At 35.8% G+C, this 16399-nt stretch overlaps 1 protein-coding gene across 1 annotated transcript in view; it reads left to right on the top strand.

Annotated features, from left to right (window-relative positions):
- The window catches only part of LOC140160336 (alpha-N-acetylgalactosaminide alpha-2,6-sialyltransferase 1-like), a 30959-nt gene extending 14911 nt beyond the window's left edge, over window positions 1–16048 (top strand). Inside the window, exons 2-8 of the mRNA XM_072183587.1 lie at window positions 5436–5484; window positions 9061–9229; window positions 9731–9911; window positions 10223–10465; window positions 13267–13350; window positions 13948–14035; window positions 14670–16048. Coding sequence (XP_072039688.1) covers window positions 5436–5484; window positions 9061–9229; window positions 9731–9911; window positions 10223–10465; window positions 13267–13350; window positions 13948–14035; window positions 14670–14846 — 991 coding nt within the window. The 3' untranslated portion in view covers window positions 14847–16048. The remainder of the gene's footprint in view (window positions 1–5435; window positions 5485–9060; window positions 9230–9730; window positions 9912–10222; window positions 10466–13266; window positions 13351–13947; window positions 14036–14669) is intronic.
- The last annotated feature ends 351 nt before the right edge of the window (window positions 16049–16399 follow it).

Raw genomic sequence — 16399 nt, 5'->3', positions numbered from 1 at the left:
TTTACGCACACTGCGGTGTACCGGCGCGGAGGTTATTGATATCCATCAATGACCTCCGCGTATGCTTACGCGGTACAATGACTTCCGCGTGTGCGCATCTGTTGCGCCGGAACACTTCACGCGCACGCAACTACCATATTTGCACATGGCGTGATTGCGCAGTGCTGTAATTGGTAAGTCTATTTTAGCCTGTTTGACTTTTTGAAGGGCGAAATATAAGTTTTGAATAAAATTGTTTATTTCAACAAATTTTTGAGAATAAAATCTTGAGATTTGGTTGAGTGATGAGTTAAAAATGCCCTCCAAATAACTAATGCGCAGTTATTAACCTATAATTAATGCAGACCATTGCGTAAATACTCGCGAAAACCAGTGCAACCCGCGGTCATCACGTAAATGCACGCTCAAATAATGATGTTTAGATAAACGCGATAGATTGATAACCGTATATTTTAGACCCTGGATAATGTATTTTAGGCTGTTTTTGCTCATTTGTAGACTTAAATCGTCGATATTTGTTTTAAAATGAGGTGAATATGCAGCGTAACTCGGTGTATGATTAGCATTGCAAAAATGCAATTTGGAAACGCATCACCACCGTTCGAGTTTTTATCACGAAGAAATTTCCAACTCGGTACTTAATTATATGTGAGTAAATGGGAGCGTTCACTAAAACAGGAGGTATAACTGAACAGGAAGAATCATTGAAAAGGTAAATTTTACTTATCTGAACCTGACCCTCCTTAGGCATATATTTCTATTTTAGCTTCTTTCTTTCTTTTTAGTTTCTCCTACATCGGCCAATTTTGTTCCATTTCTTTTAAATTTTTGCTGCTAAGCTTGCAATGTTCCGTTTCCATGGTTTTTTTTTATTTAGTTAATCCCGTTCCGGTTATTTTCTAAATGTGCCCTTTTAGCGTCTTTTTTATTTGCTGCTTAGCTTGTGATTTCCCGTTTCCATGTTATTTATTTACTTCTGTTCTCAGTTTAATAGCTTTTTTTATTTATATTTCCTGATCTTATTTTAGATTGTTTTTTCTTATCTTTCCTGATTAGTTTCTTTCTTTCATTCGTTCTATTTTATTCCCGTTTTCATTTTCTTACTGTGACTAACCCGAATACCGGTACCTTTTGTTGTTTGTACTTTTTAACAAACACACATCCTTTTCCCGTAGGCCTATCACGTCCTCCTCTCATACCGTGTCTTCACCCGTAATATCATTACGTGGCTGTGCTGTGCTGCGTTACCCGCGCGGTATCGCTGCGCTACGCGAGCGGCTCGGCGTTATATACGCCCTTGCGACGCACGTGGCTATGCTAGCAACTGACTACTATTCTTTGTTTACATAGGATAGCAACTGACCACATTAATTTTTCACTGATTTTGAAGGCAATTCTTGAAAGTTTTCAACCAAATTTTTGCATTACCGTCTTGGTATATTTCGTAATCTCCCGTATGAATTTGGCAACATTTGGATCGAAACTGACGGAGTCTTTGACTCACCCACATAGTCAGTCACATAGTCACAACATTTCGCAATTTATAGTAAGATTGGGTTTGGTGACATAGTTATTTCATTTTGAATTGGGAGAAATGCTAAATATGGATATACCGTAAAACCCCGTCTACAAGCATATAGAGTGCTTCTGATGAAAGCTACATTAATCCAGGCGCCATAATGGAGTTTGAGCAAATAAATGACGGATCCAAGCATATACAAAGAAGTATTATTTTAAGACCAATCTATTGTATTGGTATATTTATTGCTTCGAAATAATTTAGCTTTCATAAAAAACACTATATATGCTTGTAGACGGGTTTTACGGTAGTGATATTAATGTTGCGACATTATGTTCTTTTTAAGTAACGAATGTTCATTCATTCATTCATTCATTCTGTGTCACTAGCCATAAAGTTTACCGACTTTACTGTTATCAATGCAATATGTCGCCTCAGAGTCTGATTCTTAAAACATCGGCACATTAGAGGTACTATTTATCATGCAAATATTTTCAAAGGAAAACATTGGATTGTGTAATTTGAAGTGCTATCATCATACACACCAAATAACACTTAAACATTCATCTATTAACCCAATTCTATAAGCAGAGACATTAATTTGGTGTATGTATGTGCACTCTGTAACTTATGTCTGGTTCACACTCCATAGAGGCCCAGCACACGCCAAAATGTTTTACACAAAAAATTTAAATATAGGGTATATAAAGGGCATGGATACAAAATGTTTTAATAACATTAACAGAAAGCATTGAACACTTGCTGCAAAACATTCTATCATAATGTTATTTAAGTGTCAACAAAATATTAATTCTTACAAAATATTGCCAAAAATATTTTACACTAACATTTTGACATTTTTAAAATAATGTTGTTAATGTTCTAATGTTCTGTTTTTTACATTTAAAACTTTATCATGACCTTTATATAAAATGTTATATAACATTTTTTGACCGACACCATAACACATTTATAACTCGTTTACAGCGTTTTAAAACATTTTTGTATTCAGTTTACTTGGGGACTCCAACTTGGGCTCGGTACACACTCCATAAAAGATTATTCCCTGTTGAGTGTACCTTGTGAAATTCAAACGTATTGGAAGTGCCGAACTGAAACAGATTAAGGTGGTACTACACCCCTTGATAAATTTGTGACTATTTTTGCATTTTCCTCAAAAACTAATAAATCACTGGTAACAAAAGTTATGTATATTATAGAGGCAAGAAATCCAGTCACTACACAGGAATTTCAGTGACTCAAGACATTGATATTGACGTAGTTATTGATTTATTGATCAAATATTGGTTTCCCTCATTTTGACTGTAACTCCACAACTGTTGTCTGTGCTGAAATAAAATTTCCAGTGCAGTAGTTGTAGTCCTTGCCCTATAATATACATATCTTACTTGTCACCAATGCGCTATAATTTTGGAGAAAATGCAACAATAGGCACAAAATTGGCCAGGGGTGTAGTACCACCTTAAACATGTTAACTAGCGCACAATTATCCTGATTATTTTGCTGATAAAATGAAAAGCTGATACTTATCTTTGCAATAATTAATTAAGATAAAGCCTTATACGAGGGCTGGTCAATAAGTTCCCGCAACTATGGCATATCTCCGCTCATGCATGACTTAGATGATTGTTACTTACGCTAAATACAAGTTTGTACTTTTGTCTTTCAAAACAAATATGTATTAGCGATGTTAAATACTTGATTAGGCAAAAAAAAAAAAAAGTTTGTCTCAAAGCTTGCGCGCGCGTTTGTAAAATCGCACGATTTGACAAAAAATCGGCGAAAATCAGACTTTTTTTTCAAAATACCATGAAAAAAGTCGGGAATAAAAAAAAAAAAAAATTCGCATTTGTTTTTAAATTTCTCGTGAGCTTTGAGACAAACCTTTTTTTTGGCCTTACGTGATGACATTAGCATAAACACAATAGCGTATGGACACTGCCTGATTTATGGTGAAAAGAAGTCAAGAAAATTTCGCGCCAAATTGAGGCATCGTTACAGTGTTTTCATACATTTTTGGTACTTTTAATCATGCATACCATCAACGCATGCGCATATTTCTACTTTTGTTGCAACAATTTCTATTGTCCTGACTATGATCTCTCATACCATACCAATAATCATTGTTTGTTTTTGTTTCATTTTGGAGATAATTTGGATTATCGCTTCTACCTTGTGGGCTCTTTTCTCGCGATTTTCACACCATTTTTGTTTGTCGTTAAGGCCTATTTTTTGGTGAAGTTCAAAGGCGGTCCCTTTCTTCATCTGTTGACGGATACATTTCTTCTTTCACAAATATCACTTGAATATACTTAGATTACCTCATACCCAAAATAAGGCTTGTAAACTGCTTTGGTCCTTACTTCTGCTTCTTTTTATAAAAAATTTAAACTACAATTCAAATTTCCCGCCAATGTTGACAATTTTTAGTGTACATATAGCAATGACTTTATGCAAATGAGATTAGGTAATTAAAGGTACTATAATACTAATTGTTATGTGTTTTGAAAGACAAAGGTACAAACTTTATTGATCGTAACAGTCATCTAGGTCATGCATGAGCGGAGATAAATAATAGTTGGGGGATATTATTGACCAACCCTCGTATGTAATTCCTAAAGTCAAATCGAGGGATGAGAAACAGAAAACCTAAAACTCACCTTTTGTTCATTTTGAACTGTGACACTCACATATTCTTAAAACCATAACTCAATCAAACTTCATATTGCAGATGTATCACAATTCTACGTAGCCACATCTCAATCGAGCAAATTGCAGTTTAGACAGAAAGTCTTTAAACAATTTTGTTCAAACACTGAAAAAAGGCTTTCTGGTCTGCACAATATCTAGTACCGCTTTCATCCTAAGAGATGACATATATAGTTCAACTTTCATGCCACTTGAGGTTAACAATTATACTGAAGTCCTGGACACTTTACACTAATCCATCTCAAAGTAGTTGTCTTGATATTGAATTATACAGTAAGCCAAAAAATTAAGGAACCAGTTGTGTTCATGTTCCTGTAAATCCTATATAAAGACAAAATATGACAAACATGTTTTTCCCAAAAAGACCTGTTTTTTGGTGTTTTGGGTGAAAAATCCATATCTTCAATACGAAAGTTCAAAATTTTCAATTGATTGTCGGCTTTTCATCCAGCTACATACACTTTAAGTACATATCATTAGATTTATAAAGTTTACTTCGAGGACTGTTAAATATCAAAAATTTAAAAATATCAAATTTTAATAATTTAAGTTTGTGTTATCTCGCGAATTTCAAAAAATCCAAATTTTTTGATATCAGAAGAATATTCCTCGTATTCAGATTTCAATTCGATATGTCTGATGTGCTCTCATGTCCCACCAAAAAATACTGTCCAAACGTTCATACCAGATCCCTTAACTTTATATTTTTAAAAGTCCAACAAGTGTTATTTGAGCATCTCAGTACACGTCGTATGTTACCATAGGGCCAAAAAAAAAGTGTTTGTTTGCCCAGACATGGGGTAGAAAGGAGTGGGTCGGTAGGTTGATTGCCTTTTTTTCCCTTTTTTTTTTGTTAGATCTGTACACGTGTTGCAGCTAGTTGGGTAAGAGAAAATATGTATGACGTTCATCTGCCTTACATTTTGTACTTTATGTCAAACTTTAATGTATCTCAACCTTACCATATAAAGTTTAATCTCTTTGGCAACAAAATCTTGATAATTATAAATATCAATTTGTAATCATTTGCCATAAAATGTGTATTATATCGCGAATTTCAAAAAATCAAAATTATTTGATATTCGATATGTCTGATCTGCTCTCATGTCCCACAAAAAATACTGTCTAAACGTTTATACCCCAGCCCTTAATGATAATAGAATTACGTTTTCATTCACTTTTTCAGGTTGTTTTCTGGGGGCTACAAACACGATCTGCAATTTCAGAATTACACTGTAAGTGAGTTTACTGAAAAAGAAATACATTTGTCGGAGTAAAGAGACACCAAAATAAAATGTAATATCGCATTATGTTATCAAAAGGGCATAATCTTATGAGTGATTAACTCTATGTTAAAACACATTCTATGATAACGACAATAATCTGTTGCTTATGTTTATAAAGCTATATCAACTCAAATACGTGTTACTGATTTTGGTCATTTAATTATAACAATAGTAAATTTAAAGGCCAATTCTACAATTTGCTCATTCGGAGGATAGTAAAATTGTAATATTAATCAAAATCCATAAGTCGAAGCCGTGTATTAAAGAAAAACTAAGAGATTCTACCCACTTTGACCCATTTTTTCTCAGACTAGTTTTAGTCATAATTATTTTCAAAAGGTTTATATGGTAATTTCGGCAAAATGAGTCAAATCAAACTCGTCCACAAACGTGCTAATGAATGTTTGAAAATGCTTTGTGTACAAATCAATAGGGCATTGATTCGGAAAAACAGTGGCATGATCGACGGGAATGTTTATAGGGCATTGATTGTAGATATATAAAATATTATGTAAAAATATAATCACTGAATTGGCCCTTAAGGACACTGGATCAGTTCTGCGCAATTATAGAGGGCAAGGGGATTCACTTTATTATAATAAAAATATTTGAAAAAATCAAAGAGCTCTTGGAATAAACATTGTAGTGTAATTATTGACAGATACAATTTCAATCAATGACAATTTTTTTTTTGTAATCTTCAAAAAACAAACGTTTTATATCAATTTTGAATTTAGCCTGAATCCGTAAATATGGCACATCTCGCTCTTTTTGGTAGGTTAAGGCTTATTTTATTCTAATGCATCGTACCATTGTTGAAGCAATTTAACATATATCGTCGTCCGTATTCCATAGTGGCGTATAGTGGGGCGCCGCGAATAAACAACTTTTCGAGAAAATCGGATTTGAAAAAATGCCAATTTTAAATCGAGTTGTGTAAATCAGACATTCATTATATTTTGTAAATGATGTGAAATTTCTGTAGTAAACTAAATAGATTTTATTGTTATATATTTTCAAAAGAAATAAATACACACTATTGCTGGCAAACTGAAAATAAAACTATACGTCACTATGGAAAACAAACAAAACGCAATACCCTAACCTAACGTTAACCGTACGCCACCTCGGTCGCCGTGTAATCCCTATGGCGTTACTTTTCGTCGTTCGTATTCCATAGTGGCGTATAGGTCCGATACGTGTACGCCACTATGACATACGATGTTTTTCATTTTGCCGATATTTCATAATTATAAAATGTGTATAAAAAGTGGCGTATGGTCGATACGCCACTATGGAATACAAAAAATGTCACTTTGTAATTATACGCCATATTTAATTAATTAATTACTAATTAATAAGCTTATCATGACTGATGAGACTTAAAAGAAATGAAAGAGAACATCATTAAAAACATATGTGCCAATTTTCAAAAAAATGACCAAAAATCACTATACGCCACTATGGAATACAGCCGACGATATGTTCAAAAAAACTCAAGAGAAAGAATGAGGCCACATACTGTTGAAATATCTTTTATTTTTATTTCGAACGATAATGTCATGAAGTCGTAAATTTTATGGTCAAATTCCAAAAAACAATGCGACTTAGATATTTTCCGACTTATACAATTTCATTATTGTATCTGTGTCTTCATTATTTGTTTGAGACGTTCTCCAAACGTTCGTGCTATTTATACTTAAAACGGCAATTCTATCATTACTAAATGTGTTATTTTTATGTAAACAAAAGGATTATATTTATATTATACTACTCTGTCCAATTGCCTCCGTGGCCTAGCGGAAAATACCTTTCATAAACAACGCAGTAACGGATCGCTGGTTCGAGTCACATCGAAGCCGCGGAAAATATTTTTCTTTTATAATACATGATTGTACACATTGTACAGTCAATCTCGTCCTGGACTTCGCTCATCATCAGATATCACACGTCTCACAGAGCCCACAATTTCTCACAAATCTCTCAACTCTGCCGCTGATAAATGTTTTTCGCTCGCAGCACCAGGTTTATGGAATAAATTACCCATCAGTAACCGAACTTCCAGCTCATTACACAGTTTTAAAAAAGGTCTCAAAACACATCTCTTTCAATAGTAACTTTTTCACTCAGATTGTTGATAATTGTTTTTGCTTGTAAATATTATGTTGTTGTTGTATTATTATGCGCTGTGGTCTAAATGAAATGGCGAAATATAAAAGCCCAGTGTATGTATATATGTATTGCATTCCAAGAAGAGTCACTTGTCGGTAAATCATGTAGGGGTACTTTAACTTTAAGCCTTATGCGCCTTATTGCTGGGTGTTTTAAATAAACGAAGTACAGATATGCCATTGCTGGATTTATATAACTAGTGTCTAGTGTATTCTTTGCGGTTGTCCTTGAGACCGCCATTACACACGAGAAAAGGATAGATCTGCTCTCCATCTGTGTATAATGGATATTATGGGAGGCGCAGTTCATAGCCATCGGTCTAAATACAATTCAGCAGTTTATATACATGGTGTATCAAAGTCAAGAATAGAGTTTCAAAAATGCCACTAGATTAAAAATCATGAGGTATTTGGTTAAAATAATTTAGTTGATAGCTGAATCAACATCTTGTACTCCCACAATTGCAAAATCATTGGAGTGTGACCATTCATAGGGACTCAGTGGCTTTTTATGTGAGCCATGTTGCGCGAAGTCAATTAAAATTGACAAACATGAAAATCACAGTTTTACCACTTTCGTTGCAGTAACTGACAGAATGCCTTGCAGAATTTGTCTGATTGCTTTGAAGCACCAAGTGGAATGGCCACTGAGATTTCCTTATCTTGCACCTCTTGAATTCTTCTTGTGGGGCTATCTGAAATATTTTCACAAGTCCTCCTTGAGAAACATAATTGCACAAGTTGCACAGGCAGGACGTCTCTCATAAGACGTGGTGTGAATGCCATATTGAGGACAGCCGTTATCTGCATACAGAGGAATGGTGGCTACGACTATAATGATAGCGTGATTTTCATGTTGCTTGACTCACTAAAATAGCCAATGAGTCCGCAAGCCAGTGATTTTGCAGTGTTGGAGGACAATTTGATTCAGTTGTCAGCTATAGCATTTTGACTAAGTAAATCACACTTTTTAATCTAGTAGCATTTTTCAAACTTTATACTCTATTTTGATACACCCTGTATTAAAATTATAATAGTGTAGAGTGGCAATTCAAAATGGTCACTGAAATATCATTAATTTCTGGTTCCTTTCGTTATGATGATAGCCTTTTTTACCACCTTCATGCCTGCTGCAGGTTGATTTAGACTATGATCCAGAGAGCTAAATATTGTACTACCAAATACATTTTAGTAAATGTAGGACCATGCATCATTTGCGTTCAATGGAAACTCAACAAATATGCTGAATTCGCAATTATCTTTCCTCATTACGTATATTCGCTGTATCAATTCGCGTAATGATAGCTTCTTCATGATCATGAACTTTAATTATCTTCACTCATTTGTGTTTCAGCAATGCCCCACCAGCTTAAGACACAAAATGGCCAGTAGCAAGGCGCTAAAAGGAAAATATGAAGCAAATGTGCCCATATTACTATTACCTGAACATGTGACCAAATCTGAGTACAACCGTCTGAAGCATTATCGAGATATGATGGGATGGAAACACAGTAAATATGAATGTATGTATGAAATTTATAATTAACTTGCTCTCCTATTTAATTGTACAATTGATGATGTCATTGTTACACTGCGTGTTACACTGCGTGTTACGAAACAACGAAACTGAACAAAACACACATTTAATAGTTGCTGACTAACTTACATAACACTTGCGTAATCTCCTGGATTAAAAAGAAAACTATCGTCACTGGGCGGGAAAACCTCATATGTAGTTTTTGCCCTTGAACATGGATGAAGCAAACCATTCAATATAAAATCTACACATACAAGGCTTTATCCGTTTTCAAGGGCCAAAAGTAAATATGAGGTGTTTCCTGCATGTTCGTTTGGCCATTGAACATGGGTGAAACAACCTCTTCAATATAAAATCTACACTTACAAGGCTTTATCCATGTTCAAGGGCCAAAAGTACATAGGGTTTTCCCGCCCAGTGACGTTATGTAATAACCTTCCTCGCTTGTTTTTAGTTTTCTTTACTCCCCTTCTTCATTTGTTTTCAGTTATTAAAAGAACGATCGCTCTTCTGAACTCTCCAAGCAATCAATTCCTATTTGACGATTTACTGGTTAATGACACTGTTGCTAACGGAACTTGTACACGCTGTGCAGTAGTTGGGAATGGGGGGATCTTGAATGGGTCGAATATGGGCCGTGAAATTGACTCGCATGACTACGTGTTTAGGCAAGTATATTTTGAGTCCTTTGTGCATAAGTGAGTGAATTTGTGTTAAACTAAAACGCACCCTACACCCCTCCCACGAGAGTAGAGAGATCGCGATGTTCCATACGCCTGTGCGGTCCGTGCGTTCATACGTCATATACGTGCGTACATATCGCTAGTCTCGGTTCTAAGCTGGTTTGTGCTCCATCGTCACGAAGGCGCACAAATCGACAGTGATCGAGGTTGAGATATGAATGAATGACCCTCGAATAAAATGCTTACACAACATAATTCAACTCAAAATATCCCCCTTTCATACACATACACCGCAGAACTAACGTGGCTCTCACCGACGGACACGAAAAGGATGTAGGTAATAAGACTTCGTTTTATTGCTTCGGAATGGTAACTCTCTCCAATGCCGTCACGGGCAGTAAACGCTTCTCGGCGCCTCCGTGGAATCCAAAGATACGATACGTATTTTTTCCAGAGAATGATTGGGCGTATCGATACATTTATGCTGCATTGACGAACGGTACCTTGCCCAAGGGAAACAATGGACAATATGCTAAAAGGTAATCTAAGAAACTGGCCTATTTAAAGAGAGATCGCTCTAAATCGACAAAATTGCTATATTGTCACCCTGCTACGCTAATTGCCTAATATGGGATTATTCCCTTTCATTTGTATCATTATCTTTTGTTCTTGTGCAAAGATTGGTGAATAATTATGTTTAAATGCATGCTTGAACCATATTTTGTACTTTGTTCTCAAAATTACAACAAATGATGATAATTGTCCTAAAGTTGCAAATTTTGTGCCAAATTCGCTTAATTTGCTGGGACTTGGACAGGGACACTTCGTGAACCACATGATCGTGAGCCTATGCGCACAGAGGACTGCAAACGGATTGCGTGCATAAACCTTCTTACATGTTGGGTCATATAACAAAACACCCGATACACACATAATATGTACACGTAATACATTGTGTCAATACGGCCGTATTGGCACGGTATGGTAGATGCCGTGCTGGGATGGATATTCTGTATTACAGCATACGTATGGACACGGTGAATCCCGTGGTTAAAGTACCCTGTACTTTAGTACAGTAATAGCGCCCTCTGTTGGTCATAATTCACTTTAGTACGTAGGGAAGAAATATTTGAGGTAATATGCGACCCCATAGTATATGTGACTGGACACCGCGAATCAGCCGTAAAGTCCGGCCCCCGGTCAATTTTGTTTTATTTCGTGTTTATAAAATATAAAGTCTGAACAAAAAGGAACGCAGCTGTTATAAATACGCCTATAGCTTCAGAACTAATAATTCTTTTCACAATATCTCAACATAGAGAGAAGGATGATTTATTTACGCGCATTTTGATACCCAAAATTATGTTAAATGTCGTTCAATATTAACAACACAGTGGTGTTTTTAAAGACAATTACCAGAATTTAAAAGTTGCAGTTTATAGCGATCAATGGCTATTATGCAAGCACTGTAGCACGTAAAGCCCGCCATTATCTTCGCCATGACTTTAATTCAATACAAATAGCTGCAACTTTTAAATTCGGGTATTTTTCTTTCAAAACACTGCTGTGTTGTTAAATTTGAACAAATTTGGACAAATGGGTTATCAAAATGCGTGTATATATGTTGAAATATTGTCAAAACAGTTATTACTTCTGAAGCTATAGGCATATTTACAACAGCTGCGTTACTTTTTATGCAGATTTTATATCATAAGCTTTTAAATGGTATATCATTTGACTTCAAACGATATCCAGAAGCGGGGTTATCATGGTTTGTTGAACTCTGTTCCTTCAACAAAATTGTACCATTTTGCGGTTCTACATGTGTCTCTTTTTCCACGTTTCTGGTAATAAATATCAAACAGTCATAATTGGCGGTCATTTCAAATCATCCCAAGTCAACGAGGTTCAGGAGTGTCCTCTCATTGTTAATTGTTGGTTATACATACCTAGTCAAAATACAATGATTTGTTATCCACCACTTGAACAGGATTTAGCCAAAGCAAACAAGACAAGAACTTTTTAAGGATTCTATAGAAATAGGTAGAAGCTTATTATCCTCTTCAGCAATAGGATTATTGATTGGTTTAAATAATTGATGAGATACTTGTCGCACGGAATTGAGATGTAGTGTCCACTCACATATAAAAAGCAGAATATTGGTATATTAAAAATCAAAATGAGGTATGGGGCTGGCTGGGGGTGTCTAAGGGGCGTTATCTCAAAAGACAATATTGCTCAAAGACAATATTGTTCAAGGTTGCGCCGCATGCTTATAAAGAAACAATGTTGCTCCAAAAACAATAGCAAACAAGCTTAAACTATAAATTAGCCCCCGATAGAGGCAGGGCCTGAAGAGTAAGGGAAATTATGGGGTAAAGAGTAAAAAAATGTAAAAGTAGGCCTATGAAATGAGTGACGAGCTGTCCGTAAATATAACAGAATGTTCGTTATCAACTCGTCATCCTTATGGTTACTCTTGCTTTCTTGCCCTGCGGGGCTCTTATATTGGGGTCCCACTTGAAGTGTTTAGTCGTCATACGGGAGTCGCCGGCATAGGGCCTGCCGGCCCTGCGGCCTTGATGTTTTTGGTTGATACTGGGTCCCAGCATCAACAAACAACAACGAGTAATCTTAAGGGTGACGGGCTGTCTCTAAAATATATTTTTTAATTAACCTTAATGTTAAAACCTTGAGTAACCTTAATGTAACGACCTTGAAATGTAACTTCTAAAAATACTAGTTTTTATAGTCTACAGTGTTACATTACCTCAAATATTTCTTCACTATGTTGAAAATACGTATTAAAGTGAATTATGACCAACAGAGGAGGCTATTATTACTGTACTAAAGTACGTGGTATTTTGTCAAAGGTATACACCGTGACCAAACGTATGCTGTAATACAGAATATCCATCCTAGCACGGCATCTACCGTGCCAATACGGCCGTATTGACACAATGTGTTACGTGTACAATATGTGTGTATTGGGTATATCGTCCAATGTCTAAAGCAATTGAAATGTTTTCGCGAGGATATCTATTAAACCAAGAGGACGCTAAAAGCACAAAACAACCCGTTAAATTCAGTTAAATCACTGTAAAATTATTTCCTAAATTATGCTAAAAAGCAATTAAATTCCGGAACAATGACTGCGACTCAGATTAATTTCTCAGTAACATGAGGCCTTGATGGATGTCGAGGATAGAGGTAAAGTAGTGAAAGAGGATGGACTGGGTAATAAATGATCATCATCATTGTTGATATTCTCAAGAGAATCTGTTAAGTAGAATTATGATTTTTTTAAATAATGCAATTCTAGATTCTTTTACATTCACAGAGAGCCATTCGTATTTCCAAAACCTCTAGCTGCTGAGGAAATTAAAATTGTTCATCCAGACTTTTGCAGATATGTTGACAACAGGTTAGTACTATCGGCAAAGGTCCAACATTAATCAAAGGCCTAATTCTGACTATTCGTTGTAGAAGTGACGTAATCGAATTAACTACCATATAGCCATAGATGAATACAATTTTTGACTATATCGCCCCGCACTACAACGTTCACGCGGTGCATTGACCCATATCATGCTGATCACCCCGCACCTGTAATATTAGTACCTTTGAAAAGAGCGGTATTGTATTCAATCTATGATTGCAAACAAACACAGGTGAATAGTGCAACCTGCTTATAGTGCAGGGCGATATAGTTCAAATTGTATCCATCTATTGCTATGGAAGTTAATCCGATTTATTACGTCACTTCTACAGCGAATTGTCATTAAAATTCATAACATATTTTTACCTTCCATTTGTCACCTTCTTGATTAGTTTGGTTTTGGCTTCGGGTGTGGTCTGTGATTGGATGATTTTGTGGTTTTGTTGGGTGTGTGTGGGGGTGGGGTGGGGTGGGGGTGTTAATGTGTGTGGGGGTGTGTGTGTGTGGGGGGGGGGGGTAATAATTTAATAGAAATTACATACATTTAATGCATATATTTATCATTGGTAATCTCATCAACAGTTGGTTAAAGTCTAAAAAGTTACAGAAATCCGGCCGAGCTACGACTGGGGCAATCATGCTATTTCTTGCACTCCACACGTGCGATGAGGTAAAAAATTAAGTTGTAACTTATAGATATAAAATAGGGAGCACCAACTTGGCATATGTTTCGTTATTATGTTATCAAAACAAGACCAGTAAACGAACGCACCATAAATATAACACTTTCATAATAAGTGTTTTGAATTGACTAAAATGTGACCGTACACCACGAATGAGCCGTAAATGTCCTCAATTGTATTCTGAGTTACAGTGTAAAATGGGCATGAAGGTCGGATTCATAGGTACCTCAATTTGGTGCTACGTGTACCTCATTTAATGAGATACACGTAGCACCAAATTGAAATACCTATGAATATGACCTTCATGCCCATTTTACACTGTAACTCAGAATACAATTGAGGACATTTACGGATTCGTGGTGTACGGTCTAAATGTGAAATTGGAACCTGGAATTATACAAAATGAAAGAGCATTTATAAGCGGAATATTGGGACACTATTTTGGACATTTACATGTATGCCGCAATTAGTGGTGAACACCCATCAAAATATTGACCATTCCATTCAAAAATTATAATATTGTACATTTTATATTGAATAATTAGCAGTGTATTAGCAATTAATGTAGCAGTGAAATCGTAAGTGCATATTGACATTCCACTTTTCTCCATACATCCTCAGGTTAATGCATATGGGTTCATGGGTGATCCGAAGAAGTTTACATACCATTACTACGATCAAAAGTTTACCGAATCCTATGGCTTAACTAATGTCTTTTGGCACGACTGGAACAAAGAGAACTCTGTGTGGAAACTCCTCATTGATGAAGGCATATTTCACATGTATACTAGGGACTAATGAACAATCCTGATTAACCATATAACTACTGATATTTTGTAACACGGACTACGAAGGGGGGGGGGGTGTTGTTGCAACCACCTAATTTTCAGCATATACCGTTATATTTGGTACCAATCTATAGCTGTGGGTCTTCACTATCCAGTGATTCCGAAAAAAAGTACAAACATTCCTCAAATAATGTCGCTATGACGTCATAATGTGAGCGCGCTCATGCCAATTTGGCAAATTGATTTTCGGCTAAAAATTCTGTGATTTTCACCGAATTTTCTACTTATCATGCTTATTAGAAAAGGAAATGAATAAGTAATAAGTAAAAAGTCAGTAGCTCTTGAAATAATTTTACAGGAACGAGAGGAAAATCATGGATTATACTGTAGAAACCAATGGTGTGCCTCACCAACCCCCTCAATGGTCATTTTTGATAGCCGGTCCTACCCCTGAGTATGGTGCTGTGGTGTGATGAACGGTTCTTGAGTTATTAGCAAAAAGGTCAAAAGTCATTTCCACTAGTGTATCTATGAACTATGCCTCCTTTAACCCTAGAACTACGATAGGGGTTGTACCACCCCCTAATATTTGTATCCGTTATAAAAAACAAACAACAACAACAACAACAAAAACAAAAAACGCGCTAGTTTACGCCCAAACGACCTAAGCTAATCGCAGATCCACCCTTCGCGCTCATTTTAGCGATGAACTTTTTAGGTAGGTCATACTATACTTTTTCTGAATCACTTAAAATAAGATTCGGGCAATTTTAAAATTTGACCCCATGTAACATTTTACCCATACTGGGACTACCCTATGCATATAAATTGTATTAACTTTATAATATTTGAATTTTTGTATTTATAGATGTAAATTTCAAAAGACTTCTCCGTGTTTCCTAGCAGTTTTGAACTTTGTGAGATTTAAACTTACATAATATAAGATTGCCGAAGGTAAAGGCAAATTGGGCAGAAATGTTAGGAAATTTACGTTTGACCTTGATGAGGATTGAGGCCTCTTTGGCAGTCAATCTGTTTTTACATGCATTATTTCTTGCATTATTTTTTCTTATTTATTTCTTTTTAAATATTGTGTCCTCATTCTACAGCTTATGAAAATAACATGAGGAAACTTGTCCTTTTGTCTTTGTCGTTGTTGTTTTGTGTGTGTTTTGTTTTGGTGTTTAATAAATTCTAAAATCAGCCATCTTTTTTAATGTGAAAATGTTTGATAAATAAATCATAGACAGTAACACATGGCTGTCGAAAGATAAAAATATCTTGATTACGTGTTAATCCATAGCGACGTAAAAAATATCGCAGCCGCCCACCTGGCTATATCCCGTCAGTATTATAAATTACAAATATAAAAAGCAACATTCAGAAACTCATTTCGGAAACAGATAGGATTTCAAGTTTGGAAATAGTGATCTATCAGCAGCGGATTGAAGTTGGGTTGTATCACCAGATGAGCGCAAGCCAGCACGAAAATATGTGTAAGGCAGCTTTGCACATTATCGCCGCCTACTTTGGGGGCGACCACGACGCTTCACTGCCAGAACT

This window comes from Amphiura filiformis, chromosome 9, assembly GCF_039555335.1.
Source record: "Amphiura filiformis chromosome 9, Afil_fr2py, whole genome shotgun sequence".
NCBI lineage: Eukaryota > Metazoa > Echinodermata > Ophiuroidea > Amphilepidida > Amphiuridae > Amphiura > Amphiura filiformis.
This window is presented reverse-complemented; position numbering and strand designations above follow the sequence as displayed.